This window comes from Anas platyrhynchos, chromosome 19 (assembly GCF_047663525.1).
Source record: "Anas platyrhynchos isolate ZD024472 breed Pekin duck chromosome 19, IASCAAS_PekinDuck_T2T, whole genome shotgun sequence".
NCBI classification, from domain to species: domain Eukaryota; kingdom Metazoa; phylum Chordata; class Aves; order Anseriformes; family Anatidae; genus Anas; species Anas platyrhynchos.
The window spans coordinates 7,599,962-7,627,187 of NC_092605.1; the positions used below are offsets into that span (position 1 = coordinate 7,599,962).

The 27,226-nt window shown below is 46.0% G+C and overlaps 1 protein-coding gene across 7 annotated transcripts in view; it reads left to right on the forward strand.

Annotated features, from left to right (window-relative positions):
• Positions 1 to 27,226, forward strand: part of LOC106016586 (uncharacterized) — a 61,307-nt gene that overhangs the window by 23,594 nt on the left and 10,487 nt on the right. For 3 of the 7 annotated variants that reach the window (XM_072025656.1, XM_072025655.1, XM_072025657.1), the window contains exon 3: positions 12,679 to 12,806. The exons of 3 other annotated variants lie outside the window; for them this stretch is intronic. In XM_072025656.1, the coding sequence (XP_071881757.1) occupies positions 12,679 to 12,806 (128 nt within the window). Of the gene's footprint in view, positions 1 to 12,678; positions 12,807 to 15,197; positions 15,300 to 27,226 lie in introns of those variants that run through there. One more of the 7 variants, XM_072025658.1, reaches the window with a different exon arrangement.

A 27,226-nucleotide genomic window follows, 5' to 3' on the forward strand; every position in this document is an offset into this window, starting at 1 on the left:
AGGCTGTTGTTTCTTCCTGTTGTTTTTCTTTTCAATAAGTTGTAGGAACTTCTGGATTGCAAAGATTAGAAATAACAATTGCTTAGGCTTTTGTTTCTGTATTTGTGCAGTGTTGAGCATAATGTGATTGTGTGCCAGGCCTGGTGGAACTACTGTGACAGAGAACAGTTAGTTAGGAAGTTGTAAAAGCTTTTTCTGATGCCTGTAAGCAAGCATCATTCCACTAACATGCTTTTCGTACTTCTGGCCCTTTTGAAACAGGAGGAGAGAAATTAATCCCTGCAAGTGTATTTCTAGAAAAGGAATGAAAAGCATCTTGTCTCCTAGCTGGTTTCATCTGTAAGTGCTTTCACATCTTACCCAGCTCTGTTTCAAAGCCTGTCCACAGAACAACCTGCAGAAAACATCAGGAGCTGCCAGAGTGCCTGGGTGGTAGCTACAAAAGCCTGGGATGAGGGAGAGTGATTCCCTGCCCTGGGAATGGGAACGGGAGGCAGAGCAAGCTCATGGAGAGGAGAGGAAGGGGCAAAGGCAGCTCTGCTTTTTCATTCTTCTCTGAATGAGATTTCGAGCAGCTGTTTTGGATTCAGCCTGTCGATGTTCCCACTTTCAAAATTCCCCCAGCACTAAGACGGAAAGTGAATCTGAGGCTGTGTTGTAACTTTATTGTCCTTTTTAAAGTTATGGCCCTGGGGAAGATTGGAGAAGTCTCCCATAGTAAAGACTTTCCATCTTCTCATCTGTGAAGAAATCTGGTGAATTTTGGCCTCCCCCCTCCTTTCTGTGATGCACTGATAACAATTTGGAAGGGAGCGGGTGCTGATCGCTTACAACTCTCTGCATTTGGGTTTCTCATATTTGAGTTGAAGAAAGCGTAAAACCTCAGCTCTGAATTATTTCAGCCTTTCATAGGATAAAGAGACATTGGGCTGCTAGCCAGCCTTCATTGCACACAACTGTAAGGTAAGGAAATGCCTGGTTTTCTTATGAAAGTAGAAAAAACTTGGGGAAGGTCTCATTCCTGACTTATCTAAACACACAGTTCTTGGAGCTTTTGCAGGGAAGACTTTTTCAAGATTTTTTTTTCAAGAGTTTGGGAAGAGACAGGTACCTTCTGTGGTTCAGTCTCATTATCTGTTTAATATATCTTCCACTAGACAGACAATCAGGGAAATTTTGACTCAATTCAGGGCCAATCATTAAATCACATCCAAAGCTGGAAGGAACCCACGAGGACCACGGAGTCCGCATCCTGGCTCCACACAGAACCACCCAAAAACCACACCCTGTGCCTGAGAGTATTGCCCAAATGCTCCTTGACCTGGAGCAGGCTCAGGGCTGTGACCATGTATCTCGGCAGCCTGTCCCAGTGCCCGACCACCTCTGGGTGCAGAACCTTTCCCTAACCCCCAGCCTGACCCTCCCCTGTCCCGGCCCCATGCTGTTCCCTTGGGTCCTGGTGCTGTCCCCAGAGAGCAGAGCTCAGCACCTGCCCCTTGTGACGAAATTAGAACGCTAAAACAAATAAAAGGATTAGTGATTTTGTTTTGGCAAGAAAGCGCTGTGTGAAAATACCACGGTAATCCAAATCATACTGCTGCCTTTGCTTTCTGGATTAAAATCTGATCTATTAGTTTGCTATCTACTTGGACCTGTGCAAGTGGGCACCAGCACTATGACGTGTGGAAGCCAGTAGGGAAAGGTGGTTGCTTATTTGTGCGGGGGTTGTTTTCTGTTTTCTTTTTAACCAGGAGAGTTGACAGCCAAACCAGGTAAATGCAGTGAGCAGAACTCCTAACCAGGTGCTCTGAAGCCTGTGAGTGGCAGGAGAGGCTCACGCAGCAGCATCCAGCCCCTGGGAGGCAGTGGGTGTGGGGCAGCATCTCAGTGCCACCACCCCAGGATGTGTGACAGTTTCCCCATCTGTATCCTGATGCTTCTGCCCAGACCTTTCCCCTGCTCCTGTGTCTCCTTCCCAAGCTGTCTCTGTTGCTCCAGGCACCCTACCCCTCAGCTCAAGTGCTATGTGTGTGTGATTTTTGCTTGTTCCTTCCCTGCTGTTTCAGGTCTGTAAGCAATGACAGCAGGTGGAGTGTTTCTGGGGCACCCCAGGTGTTTTTTGGGGGGGTACAGTTGGACAGGGCAGCCATGCTCTGGCGCTGCCCATTGCATCCTGCGGTGTGTCTGGGGACCAGGGTACCTGAAGGCTGCAGACAGCTGCAGGCATCCAATGGAGCACTGTGAAAGGGGCGGTGTCTGTTAGTATTAACGATGCCTTTGGGTGCTAATTGTTTCTCAGAAAGGTGGTGCCTCCTCTTAGGGTGATGAATGTTGAGCCAGAGGCTATGGTGTCTGAACCAGGCTGAGCTCCAAAGGCATGAGTTGCATGTGGTTCCAACTGAGACAAATTTGCTAACTCTCAATCTATTTCCTTGCTAGCCCCAGGCACTGTAGACATCCTGATCCTCTGCAGAAGGGTGTGTGGATGAGTAAGGAGATCTGTGTGAGACAGCAGAGTACCCAGGCATGGGGTTCCAGGGGCAGAGCGTGCCCTGCAGCTCTGCCATCGCTCCCGCTGCCACTCGTGTGCTGTCTGTGGTCGTGGGGCTGTGTGGCAGCAGCCTGCATAGAGCTGTGTGTCCAGTTTGCTCCATCTTAGACTGCTTCCGTGAGAAAAGGGACTGGTGTTAGCAACTCCAATTCTTTGTGAATGCTTTTTTTTTTTTTTTTTCTTTCCCAAATATACGTCTTAAAAACAAGTCAGCCAGTTCAAGTTTGCCCTCTGGGCTTTTCCAGGCTTACGAGAAAACCACTAGTGAGTAATGCTTAAAATCAAAATACTGCGGGTAAGGACACAGCACTCTCACATGAACACCCGGGTACTTGGATGCAAGGAGAGCTGCAGCAAAATGTTAGGTGAAATGCCTACGTAGATCTCACAATATTCTCTCCAGCCCCACTTTTTCACCATCTATCTACTAAATGTGCTGGTCACTCAGCAGCTTAGCATCCCTTTTCACCATGTAATGAATATATTCATAATAAATCAGGCTTGCAGTGTTATCCCAGCCTCCCTGCATCTGAGATAACTTCTGATAAGTCAGATAACTTCTGAGATAAAGGTTTTATGGTATGTGTTTGTACAGCACTTCCACCGTGGGGCAGGGGTTCAGAGTTTAACACCATTGTACTGTAGGAGTATGTAGTGTATTTAGAAAAACATTATAGGAAATGCAGATCTGAAATAGAGATGTTACTCTATATATCCTACAGCAGTGGTGGCTGTGACCATGTGTGACTCTGCTGATGACAGTTTATTTGTTCAACTTGGCTTTGCAAGAATTTAGGAAGAAAAAAGTTAACAAAGATCACCGCATTACTTAGCAGACCCAAAGAGTTGTCAACTTCTTGAGAAGTGTGAAGGGACCAAGCTTTGCCTCTGAAAAAGAGCTAAGAGCTAAGACCCTGCGTTGCTGGTGACTTGTGATGTGACTGCATGGTGTTAGTGGTACCTGAGTGCCAAATACATGTTCCTCCTCCTCTAGCAGCTTTGTCCTCCTGCCACCTCCCTGGGTGCAAGGCCATTTGCCTGGGCTTTGAAGCCTCTTATGAAAGCTCAAATGTGGTATAATGATCCTAAACAAACATAACATGTTTTAAAATAATTAGGCAATAACTTGAAGCAGAAAGTTCTTGAAAGATGCAACTTTACTGCACCAGGATGGGTAATTGTGGACTCTAAATGAATGGCATCTGCAGTACTGCTGGCCTCTACCCAAGGAGCTGATGTCCCCTGCAGTGATATGGGGCAGAGAGGGAAGTTGAGAGACCTGTTAGAGACAGAGTTTCAGCAAGGAAAATACTTCAAATATGGATACATCTGAAACTCCTTCTGTTCTGAGCAGCCTGTGGCTTTTCCCTCTGCTGTGCTGAGCACTTCATTTTTGCACAATGAGCTCTTCCCTTCGTTCCTCACTTGTGGGCTCCAGCCGTGCAGTTTCTGCCCTGCTCATCTGCCCCAAGCTCTGTGGCTGTCTCCTCTTTCCTATGGCAAATGTGACGCTCTTAATTCCAATGTCATTACCTCTTCCTGGCTTTCCATAAAAACAAAATCCAGCTTCCTGAAGTGACAGAGAAATGGTGGCTGATTATCGGATTTAGCAAGTCAAGTTCTTCTGTGTACATTTGCAGATACTATCACATCAACAATATTGGTTTACTCTCTCTGCTTTATCACATCAAAACATTGTTTTCCTTTCTGCTTGTATTATTTAAAAGCAAACTGGAAGAACAAGCTGTATTTATGCTGAGGTAATCGCATTAACTTTCCAGCTAAGCAAAGGCAGGTGCAGCACAAAGGCTGCCAGCAGCTCTCCAGTGTGCTCTGTCTGCTTGGAGCAACTCCTGCAGCTGCTCCCTTTACCGCAGGGTTTCTGCAATGTTGCTGGGACCAGTGGTCCTCCAGCTTCTTCAAGAGGCAATGGACGATGAATCTGTTTGAACCTGGCATTGCTCGATCTCTTTTAGCTTTGTTTTCTCCCCCAACCCTACAGCGATGATGGGAACCCATCAGAAAAAAAGAAAGTGATGTTTGTTTTGCAGTGGTTGGGCCTTACAGCTGTTTGTCTTTGGCAAAACTTCATGCCTGTGGCAGTCCTAGGCCTGGTTGGCAGCAAAGGATTTATAAATCCACCAGCTTCAGCAGGGGTTGTCCCCAGGGGAGTGCCGCAGCAGGGCCATGCAGAGGAAGGTCCCCAGCGGTGCGGGGCAGGCAGCCAGGAGCCCAGTGGCTGTGACTTGGAGCTTGCTGAGCCGGGGTCTTTAATTCTTTGCAACAAAACCACTCCAGCTTGTGATCCTCAGCTCTAGATTTGTTCTCGGTGCCTGTAAAGGGATTATTTCATGATCACCTGAAGGCAGTGCATTGTGCTCCTCCGCTCCTCTGCATTCCTTGCTCTGTGGTCTCCAAGTCTTTATGAGTTCATTTACCTTTGCAAGGGGCAGGAAGAGAAAGGCTTTGTGCTATTTGTTTCACAGAACGGTGAGGAAAAAACTGTATTTGTTCCTGAGCAACGTATGAGACTATGAAGCACAGAGAAGGAAGACCTTTTGCTTTGAAGCTATTTCCTGGATTATTTTTTTTTCCCCGCTTAGCCTTTAAAAAAAAAAAAAAAATCTTAGATAGTATCTGCAGACAATAATCTGAGCATGGAAGGGATAACTCAACAATCAAACCCACAGGAAAGCCGGGCGCGGTCTGACACGAAAGCACATGTCCTATTTGTGAATGAAGCCTAGGGAAATGGGGACTCTGGGGCTCTGGTTCAGTTCCTGATGGAAATGTGTAAGCTGTCAGTGTGCTGCTGTAGTCTTGTGGTGTGAATTTTGATGGCTTCTGTGACTAAACAAACTTCAGGGTAGGTTAAATGAACCTTGTGTCTAGTTTGGAGGTTTCACTACTACTTTTAATTATTTCAGGAGATGCTAGACTACACTGGGAGGCCTGCGGAGACTCTAGGGCGCACTGGGAAGCCTCTGGGTGCAGTGGGGTTCCTGGGAGGCCTCACGGGCATCTGAGAGCTACTCGTGGGGCCTACCTTCTCCTGTTGTGAGCGCCATTTCATGGGAGCCTTAGGTGGAGTGGGTATTAAGTTAGGGTCTTAATTAGGGTTAGGATTTGGAGAGAGAGAAAGCGGAGAGTCCCGTTGTGAGTGGGGCCATGTGAGGGAAGTTGAGGGCTACCAAAAGGCTTCCGTTGTGAGCACTGTTTCATGGGAGAATTTTGTAAGGTATGTGTTGGGTCATAATTAGGGTTAAGGTTTGGAGGGGAGAAAGTGCATGGTCTCACAAATTCTGTGGTATTAAATAACAGAATTATTTGTGTATGTTTCTGTGTGGAAAATCCAAATATAATTCCTCTTGTCTAACTTCATTGCCTCTCACCACCTTAGTCCCAAAACCTTGGGGGTGTTTCTATTCGTGCTTGTTGATTGAACCTCCTCATTCACGCTTTTTCTGTGTCCAGTGATCTTCTAATGAAAAAATGGAAGCAAGGTTAAAGCCCCAAGGCTGCTTATAAACTCAACTGTCTAATTTAGACAGAAATTGCATCTTGACTTGGTGTCTACTCTGCTGCCTTGGGTTGAACCCCAACATCTAGTCCATGTATGCAACTGTCTGCAAATGCCTTGGGAGGCAGTGTACCTCTGGATTGTATCTTTTGGACAAATAGTAGTTGAGAGACTCCCTGAGCTGGAGTTTGCATTGAAGCCATGGCATTTGAGCTTCTGTTGGGCTTTTCATCCATGAATAAGTCCGATCCTTAAATGAACTAATAGTTTCTAGGATGTCACTTTGTGCTGTAGCAAAGGGCTCTTCTTCTGGTCATTTTAATCATGTTGTTCTTGACCCTTCCTCCTGCAGCCCATGTTTCACCTCCTGCCCCAACTTCCATCTTTTTAAGTGCTGTTCTATGCTTCTGAAACATGAGCTAACATGTACGTAGATGTGGGCATGCTGTATTTCATTTTGTTCTGTTTCTTTCCTTGTGTTTTCTGATGTTATATTTCACTTTGTAGCTTGGTGCTACCTGTAGTTATATTTTTAAAATATGTGTCATAATCCCATTGTCTGTCTAGCGGATTGAGAGCTCATGGCTGTGCCAAGGGATGGTCAGACACTGTGTCAGCCCACGCAGCCTCTTTTCCATTCCTTTTGGAAAAACTCCTTTCCTGGTTGCACCTTCACATGTACACGTTTGGATAACGGATCTCTCTTCATTCTAGAAAACAATAGGCTAGACGCAGTAATGGCTAGTTAAGGTCTATCTCTATTTCTAGAGCAGGAAGGAAAAACCTTTAACCTGTCCTTCCTCTTGTTTAACTTGTTCAGTCCCTGCTTGGTAAGCAGTCTTGGGAAATACTGAATTGTGAGCTGCCTGAAGTCGCTCATTTGTGTGTTTTCTTTCTGAAACTTAAATCTCTTCTGTATAGAACAGTTGGAAGGGCTTTGACTAAAAGATGCTAGCAAGAATGACAGCAACAAGGAAAACGTGTGGAGAGTGAGTTGTCCCGAGGGATCTGAGCTATAGTTTGCCAGTGTCTGACTGCATTATGGAAGAAAAACATCTCTGCAGATTGAAAGATTTCAGAAAGGTGAAAGCCACTGTCACAGGATATTGTATGAGTCCTCAGAGGGCTGTAGTTATGGCAAATGGAGGAAGGAGGGGGAAAAAAGTGTGTCCTCAGTAAGAGTCAGACTTTGGTGTGAAAAGGTTGATTGAGAACATCAGGATAAATAGATCTAAGCCACTTTCTTGTTGGGCACAAAGGGAAATATGTGCTCGAACAAGGAAGCCTTTGGCTGCAATAAATGCAGTGTTGCTTTATGTAGCTGTTAATTTTGCTTGAGAGGCTAGGTCTCTCACAAGCCACTGAGCTGTTGCAGTGTGCCTCCCATGCACATGGGAAGAACTAAAGCTCTGACCTCTGGTCTCAGCCAGATGGTGGATCCTCACAGGTTCATCCTTGCTTTTTCTATTCTTCTTCATGATTGTTTTTGTGCCATGCCAATGGGATCTGGAGATGGCGCCTGGAGCAGGACAGGTTCCTGCAGAGCAAAGGGGTCCTGTGGGAGTTCCAGTGCCCAGCATCAGCCCTGGTCTGTGTCCTCCTCCTCCTCTTCTGTTTGTGTACCGGAAAGGCATCCATCAGCAAGTGGTGGCTTAGTGTCCCTTGCTGGGAAAAGAAAAGCTGTCAGATGGGTCATTTTGAGGTGCATTAGCTATAACATTTTGTCTGGAGCTAATGCTTGAGTGAACGAAGGGGCGATTCACCTGGTGTTTGCTGGGGGGTGGGAAAAAGCTCATCTTACACTGAAACAGCTGCCTTGTGCAGCTTTTACACTGCTCAGCCTGAAGTAGTTTGTGCTCTTCAATGTTTCATGCTCTGACAGGTCGTGCCAATAAAAATACTGTTTAAATATTTCCTCTGAATGCTTAAAAAAACAAAAACCAAAGCAATCTGTTTGCCCGATCAACTTTTCAAATAAAATACACATCCTTAATGCAGGTCCTGCATGTGATACTTCAGCCAGATTTCATTAGTTACATTCAAGTCATGGAGAATGAAATTCTCCTTTACTGAATTGAATGCATTCCGCTTTAACTGCAGAGACTCCTACTTCATCCATGTTATGCACAAACCCGGACTTCTCTGCTGTTTAGATGTTTCCTTTTATAGTAGTGAAGTTGGGCTTGGAAGTGCTTCCCTGTCACGGTAGATGTGTTTTCACTGGCTCGTGTGTGCACCAAGGCTTGGGAGCCTGACTAGAAACAGAAAGTAAAAATGCTTGTTTTTGTGTCCCCTTCTCCTGGTTAACCATGGCAGATGTTGTCTGGGGATTTTTCTCTGCCTCTGAGTGCAAGACTCATGACAGTGTAAACCAGCTGCTCTCAACTAGGAAATGAGCTTTACTCATTGCTTGCTTCCTTGTAAACAATGTCCTTAAGTTCTAGGCATTAAAAAAATCATAGTAGTTTCCCTGACATCGGTTCAAGAATCTTGTTTAAAAGTAGATGTTAAAGATTAACCTTTCATGGGAATAAATATTACCTGCCAAAGCTGCTGATGTGAGACATCCTCAGCCAGTGGTCTTGAAACAAGATAAGAGAAGCAGTAATCTTAGATCTTAAAAACTGCTGTTTATGTGATGCTTTCAATAGTCTTACTTTCAAGATGATGGTTAAAGGGGGATTGGATTCCCCTTGCTGGGTGGCAGACTGCATTATAGAAGCTCCCTGAGCTCTGTCTGGGGAGCAGCATCTGGCCACACAGCTTGTTACCTGGGGACCCACCTCACTTTGGATCTTCTCTGGTGTGCCCTGTCCAAGAGGCACAAGTGGCCACGGAGTGAACTCATGGCCTGCCTGGCATGTGTGGGTGTAGTTGTGAGTCTTGTAGTACTGTTTGAGTAAGCAGCAGTGCTGGTGCAGGCTGGGGGGTGACCTGCTGGTGGCAGCTCCACAAGAGCTGTGAGTCGTAAGGGATCCCAAACTGAATGTAACTGTAGTAACTCGCTTGGTTACTTCAGTGGGACCTCCGCTGGAACACGGTGTCCTGTTTCATGAGTTTATTCAGGGAAGATCTCAATATTCCAAATTATTAAGTCATGGCCTTTCTCTAGAGACAGCTCTGTTGGCACAGTTGCATCACTTATGAAACCAGGGCAATCTTTTGCTGGGATTCCCATCTTTTATCCTGATGGTACAGAGATCTGCTCTGATGCTTCAGAAACAGTGTCGGCAACAACACAGCAGTTACAAGGTCCTTTTCCACCATGAGCTCATATGTCTCCACAGTTGGAAGGGAGACCCCAACACCAGCTTTGTCATGGTCGGAGAGTGCTTGGGGTGCTTGTGGCACAGAGCACACCAGAGAGGGAAACCTGGTGCAAAAGAAGGCATAAGCCTTCTTGTGGACAGCATCTGCAAGGTAACTGTGTTGGAGAGGGAGTGTGAGTGCCCTCTGGGGTCAGAGGAGGCAGTATGGTGCCCTCCACCTGCCTGCCCAGGCTGGTGAATGCAACAGCCATCAAGGGGCTTGGGTTGCTTCAGGATGGACGGCTCCTATCTTCTCAGTGAATGGTAAAGTCCTAAATACCCAAATTAGTGATTAAACAACCCTTCTAGAGAGAAAAAAAGTTAAACTTCTACAGATATCTGGTACCGGTGCATTCTATTCAGAAGGGGCAGCAGAAAAGGCCCACTTGTGTCAGAGGTTGGCTGTGTGTATTGTTAAATGTGTCTATTTATCCTCTGGAAAGTGTATGGGGAGAGGGAGATGTTAGCTGGTTCTCCCTTACTTGAGGGAAGCAGTGGTAAGGGAAACACGGGAACTTGTTGGGTCGCTGGACTCCAGCACAATACCAGAGGTCAAGGAAGTAGCCCAAAATCCCCTGTCTTATGTTCCAGGGCTTTAGTAACTTCCTCCAAAAGCGAAATCCACATCGCATAAATCCAATTCTTATAAACAGCCAAATGAGCAGCAATAGTCAGATGTGGAGTGTGAGTCATAGGAGGAAAAACAAGGGCTCAGGGGAAACGGACAGGGTGCCGTGGCTGTTTCCTTTGCTTTGCTCTTTGAGGAGTGCCGCCAGCTCTCACACGGAGAGAGATTGATCCCTATCTATAGGCAAAGGTTTTGCATGCAACATTTGTAACCTTTGTGTTTCTCTTATTCCCTGGGCCACATCTAGGTTTAAGCTTTTCAGAAGGCACACGGGATGAGGCACCCTGAGATGCAGAGGATTATGTTAGCAAGGTCATCGCCTTTAAGTATTCAGTTGCCTTCTGTAGTTTAGAGCAAATATACAGTTGTTGTTATTTGCATGAGTGGTATTGTTATGCAATTCTTCCATTTTAGGCTTGATGAAGAAATATCCAAAGATGCAGAATTTTCTTTTCATCAATGCAAACACAAACAAGACTGACTGGTGTCAGAAGGTGGCTGGGTAGGTTACAAAATCCTTGTCCAGCACACAGACACAGCAAGCTGTGGCACTCCGTAGCCATCTCAGGGGTGACTTTCTCAGGCGGAAGATGCTCTATGCCCCCTCTGAGACCAAGAGGTGCTTGTGCTTTTGCAGAGGGTAGACCAGACCATGGGAAGGGGGGGGGGGGGGGGGTTGCTCCAGGTCATGCTGTGTGTCCACTTGAGAGCTGGAGTTATTTGGTGATCTTGGCTTTTAAGCTTGCAGGCTTGTCATGTGGCATAAGTTTGCATATTGGCAGCGTATTTGTGTTTTGAACTTGTGTGTTTTCCGGGCTGCCAGCCCCCCCACCCTCTGGCAGTGGTTCCCAAGGGAATGCATTACTGCTGTTTGTTCAGGCTGAGAACAATAACCAAGACCTGCGGCCAGGGCTTGCATTGCCAGGCCTGGATCAGAGTAGAGTTGTGGTTGCACTTCTCTCCTCCCAGTCATGCTTTTCATTAACTGGGGATTTTCATAGTGGCATAAAGCAGATTTTGCTCTGCTTAAGCATTTCCCCTCACAGAAGGGAAATTGTTGTCTGCTGCTCCAGCCAGTGCCGTGCTTGGCAGGGCAGGATGCCACACTGACAAGCGGTGTTTTTAGCCAGGTGAATGAAACCTGGTGTGCTGAGGTGGGAAAGGATTGCACTGCTATTTTTGTCGGACCTGCACACCTGGAGAAACCTTGTCTCCTATGGATACCATGTGATGTGTTTAAAAGAAAGTATAAACTCTGAAGATGGGTTATCAGTCAGCCTGTGCTGGAGGTGCTTTCAGTTATGGTTCAAAATGTGTGATGGGAGAACGAATAATGCTCCCTTCGCTGCTTCTGTGTGCCATCACCATGTCAGCAGTCAGCAGAACATACTTGTATTTAGATCTCTCTTCATGTTAGTTAGCTGGGAGTCAATGTATTTCTGGCTGTAACTCCCAGATCCACTGTGCCTGGCGCTGGCAGTGCCCCCAGTCTGCACAGACAGAATTGCCAGTGAGGGCTGCGTTACATGGGCTGGCTGGGGAGGCTCTGATCTGGGATATCTGCATTGAGACTTACAGGGAATTCCTCTGGGCTTTCCTGCCAGTGCTCGAGCACAACCGTGTCACTGCGCTGCAGCCACACTGTGCTTTGCTACGCTTTATCTACCTGTCGCAGTGCCAAGTGCCATGTCAAATAAAAGGACTTGGAAAAGCAAACACTAGGTCAAGTATTGCCAGAAGGTCAAGAGATGTGATACCTCTCCTTGACTTGGTGTTGGTGTGGCTGTACCTGGAGTGCTGTGTCCAGTTCTGGGACCCCAGAACAAGGCAGACTGGCCATACTGGAGAGAGCCCAGCAGAAGGGTGCCAGGATGCTGAAGGGACTGGAGCAGCTCTGCTGCGAGGAGGGGCAGGGACAGCTGGGGCTCCTCATTGATGGGGGATCTCATCGATGTCTGTTAATATCTGAGGGAAGGGAGCAGAGAAGACAGCCAGGCTGGGTGCCAGCTGGAGAACAGGGGCTCCCTCCCAACACCAGGAGTGCTCCTGTGCTGCTGGGCAGATGCTGGAGCCCTGGCACAGGCTGCCCCGAGAGGTGCTGGGTGCTTCTCCTTGGGGGTCTCCCAACACCACCTGCACATGGTACTGGGTGGCACCCTGCTCTGGGTGGCCCTGCTGGGGCAGGGCTTGGGCCAGGTGGACTCAGAGGTCCCTGCTGACCTCAACTGTTCTGTGAAGCCCCATATTTGCTGATATCCATGGTAATCCCCTGCTGGCATCCACTGCACTAATCCCAGAGTGGAGACTGGATGCTAAACCTGCAGCAAAGAGTGCTAAATAGGTTTTAATTCAGATTGGCTTAACGCTCTTATTCAGTTGTCTACCCAATCAGCCTGCTTTTCCTCACTTCTGCTAATGAGCACAAACACAAACATGCTGTATAATCATGTAGTGGCTGCTTGGGTACACAAGCTCTCCCTTCCAGAGCAGTACGTATTACATCCAGCTATGGGGCAATTGCAAAGCAAATTGAGCAATGCTGAAACTATGCCTGTATGTTTCAGAATGCAATTGGTAGGTGAAGGGAGCTGCAGCCAGCTGCCAATGTTCCTCAGCAGTGACTTTTCACAGAACTGCTCCAGTAAAACCTTTTTTTTTTTTTTTTTTATAGGTTACAAGAAAAAGCAGAGTGAGACTAATTTTTTCTCTTGGCAAAAAAAGAAAGAGAGGGTACATGGAAGTCATACACCCCCAAGCAAGAGCAAGGCTGGACGCAGAGATGGGCTCCGTGGACTGAAGGTGGGTAGGGGGCAGCCCCCAGGCGCAGGTGCTCTCAGCCGCTCTGTGTGGTTCTGATAGCTGTGTCCTGATGTGATGCTGCTGCGGGATGGGCACAGAGCATTGTCGGTTCCACCTCTGCTGTCTGGTCTCGGGCTGTGAACTTTTGGGACTTGCAGCTCAAAGATGAGGTGCTGGGGCTGGGGTACGCACATTTGGCTGATGTGCTGGTTGGGGTGGGCAGGCTGTCTGTGGGTCTGTGCAAAGAGACAGGACAGCTCTCTTGGGAGCTGCGTGCATAAATCCTGGCGGGTTTGGTGGCTGTAGGGTGAATCTGGAAGTAAGTGGTGCTGGTTTTAAAGAGCGGTAAAAAAAATAAAGTAGAAAGGTTTGATGCAATGCATCTAGGGTTTTTCGAGAGGGTGGTGGCCTGAACTAAAGCTAACAGTAGTGGAAGAAAAACTAGGTGTAAGGGTGTAAGAACATACTGAAGAGAGATGTTAATTCAACCTTGTGCATGAGATTATACCATGGGTCTTAGCCAGGGCCAGCATGCCTGCCAGAGAAAACAGGAGTTGTTGTTTTATTTTTAATTTAGAGGAAATAACTCTAATTGAATGTTCTGAGCCCGGAATGCGAGTATAACAATAAACGAATCACCCAGTGTTTGAAGTGCTTTTCTAATAGAGTAGTTGTAGCCCTGAACTGGGACTGTAAGAGCAAAATAAATTATCCATAGATGCTCCAAAACGGCAGCAGTTGTCTTGCAGCACTGTGATTTAAACTGAAGCCTGATTGTGTATGTATGATACTTGCTAAAAGACCCGAAGCTAGCTTTCCAAGAAGTGTGCCTTATTCCCAGAGTACAATTTGTAAACACAATTAGCTGGTTCAGACCTTTTGGTTTGTGGGTCAGGTGACAGAAAGAGGAACAAAGTGCACACAAGCATGTCACAACTTTCTGTCCTGGGCTAAAATGGACTGTGGACTGGGAGGAGACATCGCTCCCTGGCGTGTAGAGCTCGTGGCAGTGCCAAGCTGAGGCTGTCACGCGCGCCCCTGCACTGCATGAGGGTGGTGAGTGTGGAGTAATTGCCTAAAGTAATTAGGAAAATTACGTGAGACAGCACAAACTTTGGGCATAACACCTGCTCAACACAGGGTTAAATTCACAGGAATCTGTGGTGTGGAAAAAGAATGCCCCACTGCAAAAATTTCCCTTTGGCTGCCAGAGGAACAAAATTAATCAGGGCAGGAGTATTAGTAGGTGCTGCATATACTAATATTTTAGGATTTGACATACTACATGGGCAAATGAAGAAACTCGCAGATGGGATTGTGCAGAGTTTGTTGACACATAAAAGGGATTCAGGCATAGTGAAACTGAGTCTGTTACAAACATCCATGACCTTACACCCTGCAAAAATCGCTCGTTTGGCAATATTAGTTGCCAGCAACAGCACTTATGGGAATTGATGGGGTGGTAACGGAATTGGAAGAAAGAGGCATTATTAAAAGGACTCATTCACCTTACAATTCACTGGTGTGGCTGGTAAAGAAAATAAACAGGCAATGCTGTTCTGCAGGAGATTACAGACAGTTAACTGCTAACCTGTGCTTGTGAAAATGCCTCATGTTGGAACAGTAGCAATGGTACTAACTAGTCCCAAATATCCCTACACATGGGAAGCCTAAAATTGTTATTTCACCCTCTTTCTAACCCTGCTGGCTGAATACAACTGAGCATATTTTGTTTCCTTTTGTAATTTCCTTCGATCAGCATGGTTACATAGACGTTTTCTGAAACAATCTTAGCACATGTTATGGGATGCAACTGGGTTATTTGGAACAGGATTAGGTATACTAAATAGCGTTGATGCTGAAGTCCCGATGAATAGAATAACCGCTACTACGGATGACCTAAGGAAATTGGAATGACCGATAAAATCATCCTTATTGGCCTTAGGAGCAAGTCAATGGCTTCTATCAGACATTTTATCCCATTGGGAACAAACTGAAGAAAATGATCATCAGTTTATTTTAAATGCCCTCAACACATTCGAAGCCCAAGACATTTGTTTTGACAGTAAACAAAATATTTGTCACTTTGAGATACACCTAATGAAACCCTTGAAACTGTACTTGTATATATTGGGAAAGGTTGTGTTTGCATGAGAACCTGTGGTGATTCTATAGTCATAGATAATACTATTGAAGATACCAGTAATCACTCTGTTTATGTTTGTAATTTTACCAAAATTCTAGGATGTGATTTTAGTTACTCAGCTTCTGTCACCTCTTAGCAACTTACTACATCCAATTATATTCTGCTTCCTGATCTGCCACCTACTCCTATTGGAATGAACCTTACCTTGGTGAAGAAATTGCTGTTACATGAAGACTTGAAGTGACTGATGAAACAAGCTTGAGAAAATGGAATGAAAGACTCTGCTGTCCATCATGATATACAAGAAATACATCGAGTGACAGAAAGAGTAAAGAAAGATGATAAGGGTAAGAGCTTATGGCTCTGTGGAGCTACACAGGCAGATAGGGGAAGGAGCGGGGTCAACCACCCTGTAGGTCTCTGGCCTGTTGTAACCTTATAATGCACTGGTCAGTAACTAAAATGAACGTTGATAGTTTTTGCCCCTCCCATCCCCTCAAAAAACAGAAATAGAAAGAAAGAAATTCTGTTAGGGATTAGGGAAAGAAAGAAATGGTTAGGGATTATCCACATCCCTAAACCTGTGCTCGCAGGCTTTGAAGTCTTCCTCCCCTTGTTCTCCCGATGCCAGCAGCAGCACATTTTACTGTAAAAGGCTCGGTTTATTGGCAAGCCACATTGCATCTTGTCATCATTAAGCAAGAAATAAAGATCAGAACAGAAACGATAATCACACGAACCTGCTAGTGAAATAGGAGCTTTGAACTTTCCCTGTCTGAGAACAGACAGGTCTGAAAGCTCTCCTTATCAGCAGTGGGGCTTTACCCCTTAACAGCTTCTGATAAGGAATGAAATGGGCAGCTGCAGCTGGATGCAGCAAACAGGGCAGAAATGTGCTGTATTGGCATGGGGATGATGCTCTGGCACAGTTGCTAGCCCCCAAATCTTGCTCTTTCCGTTGAGGAAACCCATCCAAACAGTAGTAGCTGAATTGCTGGTCTCCACAGAAAGGTACGTGGTGAAACTTTGAAGCGCTGCAAGCAGTGCTTTCTAAGCAGCTATAAAGCGGAGCAGTTCAGTGGTTTTGCTTGGATCTGCTTCCTGACAATGGAGGGATGTCCATGAAAACAAAAAGAGCAGTTTCCTGGGGGAAAAACAACAGGGGAGGGAGATGCACAGACTTTGTCTTGTTTCCTAAATGCTTGGATTCCCTAAGGGAAGGATGCCCACAGCTCTTTCCCTTAGGTGCCTGCTGGTGGGTGCAGGCACCTCTCCTGCTGTGCATAAGGTTCCGCGGGCACTGGTGCATTGGAGCAGCAGCTGCCTAGGGCAAAGCAGGGCTCTTGCCTTCATGCCGTGATGCCAAAGGGAAGGGAGGAAAGTGGGTTGATGTGGCACACAGAAGCCAGAAGGATCATTAACAAGAAGGTTGTATTGGCCATGTGTCAGGAACATAAAACCCAGAGTTTCCTTTGTAGTTAAAGGAGATGTGAGGAGGACCATCAGGGAATGGCGCCTTGTGTATTTACTTAAACATGGGTTTCCTTGCTGTGCTGTTGAGCTTGGCTGTGGTTTTCTGGTGCTGCCTTTGAAAGCTCTGAAACCTCTTATCTGGAAGTAGCAGTTGGTGCTGGTAGCCACCACAAAGAGCTTTGTCCCACAGAAAGGAAGACCTTGTCAGTGGAGTTTTATCAACCAGGCTTAATACTACAAATCCTTCCTCAGAGGTTGTCTTTATTTCTCTTTTCAGTTTTGATTTCACAGTTGTTATAGGTGTGCTTCAAAGGGGTAAGCCTGAATTTCAGTAATCACCCAATAGTATTCTTAGTCCTATGGCCAGGCAGATGAGATCGGAGCAGTGTCTGTGTCCTGCTCCAGGGACCCTAATGTTCCTTCCTTCTTCCTTTTCTTCTTCTTAGTCTGTGAAAAGCTGTGCTTTTTAATGCATCTAAAAATCTGTACTGAAGGAAAAGTAACTCATGCATTTTGGCTCATGGTCTCAGAAATTTGATTTCTCAGTAGGCAAGAGATTTCCTGATGTCCTACCGTAGGAAAATAGGTATCAGCTTAGCCCTAGTAGCTACAATTAATGGAGCCTTAGGCCATGGGAATGTAGTTTTATCCTTTTGGTTTTAAGCAGAGAAACTGTAACCCAGCCCCAGTTGAAACTAGAATACAAGGGAGTAGAAATAAAACTTTTACCTAAAAGTTTCCTAATCCTGAGGCAAGAGGAAAAGACAAGTCACACTTGCAAAGAATCGCCTGGAGACAGGAGACCAGCCAGGAGAAGATGAAGCCCCAGGCCCAGAAATGCAGCTGGACAACACAGACGGCGTGCACTGGGGATGTGGAGGAGGGAGGACTGTAAACTGGAAGGCTATCAGAAAATCAGGGTTGCTCCTTGGAGGCACCTAGCTTGATCTGTAGCTGTAATTTAACTCAGTAGAAGACTTCTTGTTGGCTTATTAACATTGAGAAAACCTAGACTCAAACCCTCTTATGGTGATGGGCTTGCATAATTTCCATAACACCTACTTAGCAATGGAGGAAAAAAAAAAAAAAAAAAAAAAAAAGAAGAGGAGTTACGGTCACCATTTCGTTTTTTTCAGGGAGAAATCAAAGTGACCATGAACCAAGCCCTGCATTTTAACTGCAGTTTCTTTTCTCTAGTCCTTGGTCTCTACAATTAAAGGGAAAATTTTAATAGCTAGTTTTGATATTAAGCAGTAATAATTGTGCTAAATTCTTTCAGTTTCCTTTTACAGAACACTTTGTATTTTGTTTTAATTTATTGACTGGCTGTGGCCAAACTGGTTCACCTATAATGTTGGCTGTGAGTGTGCTTATAACACTTCAAACATCTTAGATCTGAGCTCCCTTTCTTTTCTGATCAGTGAGATGCTTTTGGATATTACTTGTGCTATGTGTCTTTGGTCAAAATCTCCCTTGGTGTTTGGTGCGTGGTGTCTGTCCTGAAAACCCAACAAATTGTGTCTAGGTTAAAGGTTCACAGTTGCAGATGTGGTTCCAGTTTGGCACCATCTGGGAACTTTTGCTCCTCTGGAAAACAATCTGCCTTTTTGAAGAAGCTCAGCTGTGCATGTGCCTTTAGACACTGATGTAAACTCTGGAGTTGACACCATTCATTTCTTCCAGCAGATGAGGTCGCCTCACGTGGGAATTTTCCAAGTGCTGCTCTAAGCCAGTACAGACACGGTTCACCTCTGGAGAGCTGCTTTTTTTCAGACTTTTTCTCTCCCCAGATATGACAACATCACTGTTTCAACCTGATTCAGCCAATGTCTGCAGCTCTACACAGACTGACAGTGAAACGAAGCAGAAATACAAGCAGTGTGTGAGCATGGTATATGTAGTGTATAGCTAGAGCCGCTTTTATGCAGGCTTCAAAATAATTCTCCTATCACTTTCCTTAAACAAAATGCCAGTCATAACAGAAGCTGCCTGGTGCTAGGGAAGGCAAAAATCACAGTTGTCATTCTGCAGTGAATCTGAATGCTACAGAAGGTATGACCAGGTCTGTGAAAAATGCGAACATTTCCCAGGCTGCTGCCAGCTTCTGCTGTTTCCTTAGGGCTTTTGGTAGAGGGGACCTTTTGCAGCTGGGTGACTGTGATTTGGCTGCTTCTCTGCATGGCTGTGTGTGTGCTGGCCTTGGCAGTGGTAGATGCTCAGCATGCCATGAAATGGCCCAGCCTGGCAAGCAAACACTGGCTTGGTCCTTGCTCCCTCATGATGTTCAAAGTTGTTTTGATTTGTGCCTTTCATCAGCTTTCAGATATTAAGTAATTTTGCTGTAGAAAGTTCAACAGTATTAAGATGAAGCAGGACACAGAGGGAAAAGGGGGGAGTCTGTGTTTCCAGAGGAGGCTCAGCAGCTGGCTACAGTGGTGTTGTACTCATCACACACTCCAGAAAGAGGCCCCTCAGCTGTCTGGCTCTTGTGCAGCACCCACTCTGCGCTGCTGACTCCTCCAGCTCCCTGCAGTGTCCTGGAGCAGGAGGCATCGCACCATTTCTGGCTTTGTTCACAGCACTTTGGTACAAATCTGGTGAAAACCCTGTGTCCTGTCAGGGCAGTCCTGGTGAACAGCAGGTTGGCTGTGAGGCAGCAATGTAGGCTGATGGCATCCTGGGGTGCATTTAAAAGTGTGTGACCAGCAGGCCGAGGGAGGTGATCCTTTCCCTCTGCTCTGCCCTGGTGAGGCCACATCTGGAATACTGTGTCCAGTTGTGGGCTCCTCTGTTAAAAAAGGATCTTCTAGAGAGAGTCCAAAGGAGGGCCACAAAGATGTTTAAGGGCTTGCAGCGTCTCCAGTATGAGGAGAGGCTGAGAGACCTGGGTCTGATCAGCACAGGGGAGACTGAAAGGTGTGATCTGATCAATGTTTATAAATATCTGAAGTACAGGAGGCAAATGGATGGGGCCAGGCTCTTTTCAGTGTCATGCAGTGATAGGACAAGGGGCAATGGCCAAAAACTGGAACACAGAAGTTCCACACAAACACGCATAAGAAATTCATCACAGTGAGGGTCACAGAGCACTGACACAGGCTCCCAGAAAGGTTGTAAATTCTCCTTCTCTGTAGATATTCAGGACCTGCCTGGATGCTTTCCTGCTCAACCTACTGTAGCGAACTTGCTTTTAGCAGGGGGGGCTGGACTTGATGATCTCCAGAGGTCCCTCCTAACCCCTACGATTCTGTGATCCTGTGCTTGGCTGGTGTGCAGCTTCCTGGCATGGCCACCAGCCCTGGCTAGCTGGGAGCTAGCGAGGCTGCGTCTCTGTTACTGACCGTGGCCTTGACATCAAAGAAGTCAAGGATCAAAATTACTGCTATAATCTTTCTGTGAGACTTCCCCATCCACAGGATTAAAAGGAAATCTCTCTTTCTTTTTGCCCTGGTTCCATCTTCTCTGCTTCAAGGGCAGCACCTTTGGGGTACAGTTTGCCTCATGGGCTGTTTGCCCAAGGGGCTCTCATTTTCTGCCAAGCCCACAAAGTACCAATTTTGCATAAACACTGAATGATACTGCAGGTGTGAGATGCAGAATTGGAGAGTGAATTGGTGATATATAAATGTCAGGGAACTGCATTCGGTGAATTCTTACTCAGTTGTCCATCTGGTGAAGAATCAACTGTGATATTTCTTTCTCAAAGTAGTGGACTCCTATGAGGGATGAATTCTGGCCTTTTAAGAAAATTTTAAATATATATGGAGACTTTAAAACCTAACAGCTGTCTGAACACCATGATGTGGTTCTTATGCTGACCTACAAAAGCTCTTTCTGCTAGTGGTATTTTGAGTAGTTGCATTGGTTTCTGTTGCATTGTTGTTTCTGTTTCTCCACTGCCAAGAGATACTTGTGGCTGCTGTTTTTCATTGCAACATCTCTTACACTTCTCATGAATAAAATTTACTGTGTAAAATTTTGTAAGGCAATGTTGCCAGAAAAAGTTTTTTTTCCCTTTTGTTCACAGCCTGGATGGGTGAATTACTTTAGCAGTAACGATCACTTTTACGATACTATTTAGATTGTCATAAACAATTATGGTTCTCGTTTTATATTTCAGCTGTAAATGATTACATGAGCTATCTTCCTGACGTATCAGGTTAGCAGACCATCCTATTGCATATATGAAACAGGAAGTTTTGTCAGAAAGTAAGATTTGGAAAGCAAAACACACTGGGATCAATGACATAATGATACAGTGACTATCAATGCACAGGTCTGGGATAGATCCCTGGTCTTTATTATTACCCTCTCAACTTCCCAGAACATAGAATCACAGAATCATTCAGGTTGGAAAACACCTCTAAGATCATCTAGTCAAACCTTTAACCTAATAATGAAATAAGATATGTAAATAAACATCACATGAAAAAAGATATGTTAAAAAAGCAGGTAGAAAGTTCTCTGATGGGACAAGGAACAGAAACCCTAAATACTACTTGTAGTGTTTTACTACTTGTAGTAAACACTACTTGCCTTAGAAAAAGTCTTGCTTTTTCTGTATTCATAGTATTTTATTTTCATCTCCTGTCCATTTCTGACATTGAGTTCCTGGGTAAAGTTCTGGCCAAGGTTAATGTTAATGTTTTGGGCTGGTATTTCTGTAGTAAAGGAAAAGAATTTTGTAGTGTCGGGATGAATCAAAGAAAGCAGAAAATTGCTTGGCCATAGGAGAATGTTCAAGGTGGAGGATTTCTGGAAGTCAAAATAAAGCCTGATTCAACAGTACAGTTTCTAGTATCACTGCTGTATACATAAGGACCCTAATGGTGGTGACATCAGTAAAGCACAATACAAATGTCTGTCCCTCACCCATTGGCTTGGTTGCCTCCATGTTGGTTGGACTTTGAGGACAAAACTGTCAGGGACTGAAAATTTTGCCTTAAGTGGGAATTGGTGCATATGGAGGAGTAGGCTGATGTTCAGCTCTTACTTTGTACTCCATGGTTTTATATATGTTTTAGCAGATTATTGTCATGTTGCAACCTTATTTGCAGAAGATCTTGTATTGCTAACATAAGATAAGGCTTGGCAGCCCACAGAAAACCATTAATTTCTAAAGCATCTTTTTGGTATATAAAAGGAGGAGAATTTCATCACTGAGGACAGATGTTAAAATATTTTTCCTGTTTATCAGGTACTGAATTTATAGTTAAAGGTTGCAGTGCTAGCTACATCTGTAAAAGGCTGAGTGGCAGGATGGACATTATGAGAATAAGCAGTTCTCAGAGAAGTTCTTGGATACTGAAGTTCTTTGCCTGTTCCCGGATTTATAGTATAGGCAATGTATGTTTTCCCTAGATTCTGTTCTATGCTTGTAGAAAATATTACCAATGGTTTGTCCTTCACGGAATCACAAAATGGCTGAGGTTGGAAGGGATCTCTGCACGTCTAGTCCCCTGTGGAGCAGGATAACCCAGAGCACCTTGCGCAGGATGGCGTCTAGGTGGGTTTTGAATATCTCCAAGGAAGGAAACTCCACAGACTCTCTGGGCAACCTGTTCAGTGCTTTGTCACCCTCACAGTAAAGAAATGCCTTGTCATATTCAGCTGTAACCTCCTGTGCTTCAGTTTTTGCCCTTTTTTCCCTCTCATCTTCTCATTGGGCACAACTGAAAGGAGACTGGCTCCATCCTCTTGACACCCTCCCCTCAGATATTTACACACATTGATGAGGTAACTCTTCAGTCTTTTATTTTCCAGTCTTCTCTTTTTTTCTTTAACTTCAAAGGTAACTTCTTTTTCTGTGGGGAAAAAAAATGCGGGGCAAAAGAAAAGTAGATTTTTGAGTCAGTTTCTCAGATTATTGATATATTTTGGACTGACAGCATGCACTGGAAGTTAAATCATAAACTATTTGAACTAGCTGTTTTCACATGAAGAGTTTGGTCCTACCAGCACTTCCCCACACCACTCAGTCATCCAGAAGAACAGAAAAATCGACCACTGGATTGCTTGGCTGTAATGTGCTCCCTTGTGCTGCTATTTGCAGCTGTCACACTTAGCAGCTGGCAAAAATAGGAAGTTTAGAAATAACCATGATGTTTATGTTAAAAATAAAAAATAAACTCTTGTCCAGCAAGGAAAAGGGTTTGTTCACCCTGAGTGCCTCTCAGTAGAGCTGCTCAGGACTGCTCATTGGAGCTTCGAAAGGAATGAGCTCTGAAGTGCTCTCTGCACTGCATGGGCCAGTGTGTGCCTTCAGGGAGAGTCCGTGAGGTGGTATCTGAGACAGACAGCAGGGTGCAACAGTGCACATGACTGAAAATTCATTCTTGGTGGGAAATGTAAGGGGATTCATCTCAGGCATAGGGAGTGGCAGCGTGCTTTTCCTGCCCTTGTTTTTTTCTGTCACTTGAGACCACTTGCAACCAGGAAACGGGATCAGACGGTGATGTAGCAGAGAAAAGGGGTCAGGGCAGGATTCACAGGGGCCATAAGGGCCCTTAACTCCTAATGGAGGAGCTGTATGCTGCAGTACGTGTGACTGGCCAAGTCTGTCAAAGGTAGCAGCTTGGACTTGGGCCAGCTCTACTTGTTTGTGCTGGGTTTATGTGACAAGGGCTTGGTAGCTGGGGCTGTGGGGGCGGCCTCTGTAAGTAGAGCCCAGCAGCTGCCCCATGTCAGATCAGAGCAGGCTGATCAGAGCTCCAGACAGCTCCAAAAGGGACCCGCTGCTGGCCAAGGCTGAGCTAGTGCAGTGTTAGTGACAGCTCTGTGAGAGCAGATTTAAGGAAGGAGGACAAAACCTGCTGCATAGCAGCTGGGAGAGAGGAGTGAGAAGCGGCCCTTCAGACCCCGAGGGCAGTGTGGCAGGAGGTGCTCCAGGCACGCACCAGCAGTTCCCCTGCAGCCTGTGCAGAGGCCCCTGGTGGAGCAGGCTGTCCCCTTGCACCCATGGGTCTCACGTGGAGCAGATCTCCACGCTGCAGCCCATGGAGAACTCTCGCAGGAGTAGGCCCCAGGACGAAGCTGCAGCCTGTGGAGAGGAGCCCAGGCGGGAGCAGAGGGCCTGGGGGAAGCTGCCGCCCATGGGGGACCCATGCTGGAGCAGTTTGCTCCTGACAGATGTACGCCATGTGGTATGGAGCCATATGGCCCATGTGGGAGCACTTCTTGAAGAGCTGCTGCCTGTGGGCAGCCCCTGCAGGATCAGTTTGGGAAGGAGAGCATCCCGTGGGGGGGACCCCACGTGGAGCATGGGCAGAGAGAGGATGAAGGAGCAGCAGCTACAAAACGTTGTGGACTGACTGCAGCCCCCGTTCCCCTGTGCCATTCAGCATGAGGAGGGAGAAGAGAGTGGACTGGGTGGAGGTGTGGTGTTTTGTTTGCTTCTAGATTCTCCCTGTTCTTATCTGTTAGTAATAAGCATAGGGAGATTAATGTAACTTATTGCTGTATCTGTTCTACCCATGACGATAATTGTTGAGTGATATCTCTGTCCTTATCTCAAAGGCTCCCCTGAGCCCTTTCTGTTCTATTTACTCCCCGTTTCCCGCTGAGGAGGGAGAGCAAGAGTGCAATGAGGTGAAGTTCAGCTCCCCAGCAAGGTAAAACCTCCACACCACTCCCACTGGTGGTAATGAGTCATGGTTGGCCTGTCTGCTGTAAACATTTCAAAGTACAACTGGTGATATACAGTCACTGAGAACTTCACGCACAGGTTTACATTTAGTTTATCAACTGAATTGACGTTGACAGTTGCCCTTACAGAGGCATGTTTTTCTTCTGTAGAGGCACTCCATTTTTCAGTGCTAGGTTCCAGGTTGTCTCAGGTGGCAGAGAGAGGTGCAACAGGTGAGGGGTTGTTTGAGGTGGACCGAGCAGCCCAAATGTGCCAGCAGCAGCCTGTGGGTGCTAGAATCCTCATCTGCCAGTGGTCCTGAGGGAGCTCCAACCACCCCCATAGTGCGTGTATGCCTAGTCCCACCCCAAAGCACCCGTGCTCAAATCTGGAGCCTTTCCTGTGGGGCTGTGCCCTGGCCAGGGGCTGGGCAGGGAAGGTGCTCAGCCCCATGGCCAGGGGCCAGGAGCAGGTTGTGCTGTCTGTGCGGGCTGTGGCAGGAGTACTGGGATTTAGAGCACAAGTCACCTCCTGCTGCTCCCAGGCTTGGCTGGATCTCACTTTCTCTGAAATATTTTTGACACAAAGTGGTTCTAAGTAAGGAAGTACAAGCTCTTCTGTGTATCCTGAGCTTAGAAAGAGCAAAACTGTGATGGTTTGATTGTTCATTGTGAAAATTGACTTGAACGGCAACCAAAACCACTTCCTCTTCTTGTCCAAGCCTGCTCATGGGGATGTTTGGGCAAAGGCACAAGAGCAACCCTCCCTGCAGCTACTTGCTCCAGTCTCAGGCCATGGGGATTGAGAGAGGAGGCTGGTCTCAGGAGAAGGCTGGGGAGGATTGGTCTCTCTCTGGCTGTACCCTGGCTTTGAGATGAGGAGGCTCCACAGATTGAGGTGTCCTGAGAGGTGCCGTTTACCATTTAATACAGTGCAACTCTTTCGTCTCAGCCACCAATGTTGGCCCAGCAGTGGGCTTTGGCCGTCAATTCCTATATCAGCTCCATGGGGTTCTCCTCGCATGCTGCCATGTGTCATGCCTTTTACTGGGTTCCTGAGACAAGAACTGATTTGCCCCAGGCAAGATCCCAGCCTCCCTCCAGGACAAGCTATATGACAGCAGGCTGATATTTGGTATATGTGAAATCTCTTAGTACCAGCTGTTCTACCTGATTAAATTATAGTATGTGGTAGTATATTATAGTATACAATTTTATCAGGTCACACTCCTATGTAGCCCTGCTGAACTCTGCACTCCCTTTTCATTTCAGAAGCCACACTGAGCTCTGTCGTGCAGGCTGGAGAGGGCAGCATCCCTCCTAGAGACTGCCACAGCACCTAATTTTTGGTGGAGCTGCTTCTGGCTACCAGCTGAGCAGTAGCACAGCTACCAAGGAGCCAGAGGCCCAGGCGAAAGAAAGTCTTTAATATGTGAGACTGTGACATGTAACTGGTATTGTATGTTTTTCTCAAAGAAACATTTAGGAGGAAAAGGAAGAGCCTTAGCCGTGAGGAAATAAAATAAGAAAAACCTACAAAAGAGGTAATGGCTTACTATAACAATATTGACTTACTGGAACAACTCCCTGCTAGCTCGTTACCAGTTATTGGTTCTAGAAAGCCGTTGGCTCATCCTACTGCCTTTGTTTCTCTGCTACAGATAGCATGAGCTGCCCAGAGGTGCAGGAAAGTCTGTCCTTTTCTATTTCCCTACTAGTGTTTTCTGACTGCTTCAGTGCACTCATGGTGTGGGAACCAAATGTTGAATATAGGCAGCAATTCCCAACACGGTTTCTCAGGCCACTGCAAGACCCAAAGTTCTGCCTGGAAAATTAACTTAGACCTGTTACTAGTGTTTTTTCTGTCTCCCTCCTACTGAGTCAGGAGCTGCCCATGCTGAGGGATGCATTAGCTTGGGGTTCCCAGAAAAACTGACAGAATGCGCAACACTTTTCCTCCCATGCTGTCATTCACATTTGCTTGTTTCATTTCTAATTTGTGGAGTATTAATATTTTATTGATTTATTTTCATATTCACATTTTAAAAAAAAATCTCTTGTTTTTAGTTCTCAAGATATTTATTTGAATGTTATGGATAAAGCTTCATCTTGGGTCTTTATTGGGATTCCATGTCTTTGAGCACAAGTATTTTGTCCTCTTTATACTTTTCTTCTGTCTATAATAACTTCTCAGGAGGCTGAGTTAAAACCCAAATAGAAATTTGTTTGGAGCCTAGGAGGGTGGGAGAATCCTTTTCTCTCCTTTCCTGGGGCTTATTGTGGAGGACATTGTCATATTTCTGCTTATTCCTCTTTGGAATAAGCTTTTGGATAAGAAACATGGGCATTATACTGGATTCACTGTCTTTCCACTTTTCCAATATGCAGCAAATTTATGTGCTGGAGTTACTCAAAAGTATATGCTTGTCATGTCAGAACTAGAAAGGCTTTACGGGAAATCTGACTCCAGTCTGTGCAGGCAAAGAATGTAACAGGTAAGGTATGGATGCATATCTGGCACAGAAAAGGAAAAAAAAATATACGTAGATGAGAGCAATTCTGGAAAAATTTGGGTAAGGTATTTGTCCTGAACTCTGAGAGCAGGCAACAGAAAAGGAAAATAGAAAGGAAATCTTGTAGCTACAGTGATAATGCACCTCAGGGATTGTTTTTTGTGTTGTATTGGTGCTGAGCTGCAGCCCACGGGGACTTTCTCTGCTTTTCCCTGAGCCTAATAACTGGAGAATGTGCTCCCAGTCCAGCTGCAGTCTGTAAGCAGCCAGCTCAGGGATACACCTGCCTGTCCCCTGTCCCCAGCCTCCTCTTCCTTGGCAATAGGGCACTCTCTGCTGATCCTACACAGATGTCTTCCACAACACAGACAGGAAGACAGGCAACAAATGTCTGCATCTAGCTTTAATGTGTGTGAATTTGGCAGTCTGGACTATTCGTGCATGGGACAAATATTTGTTTTGAATCTAAGCTCGCCCCTAAACAGACTGTGCTGAGAGCCGGGGCGGCAGGCTGTATTTAAGAAAATGTAGTCCTACTGGGAGAGTGTCTGCATCATCAGATGTTCTGGTATTGGGAGCTGATGCACCTCTTCGCTCCCTGATATCGCTCAAAACCCGCCTGGGTACCATCCTGCACAAGGTGCTTTAGGTGATCCTTGTTGGCT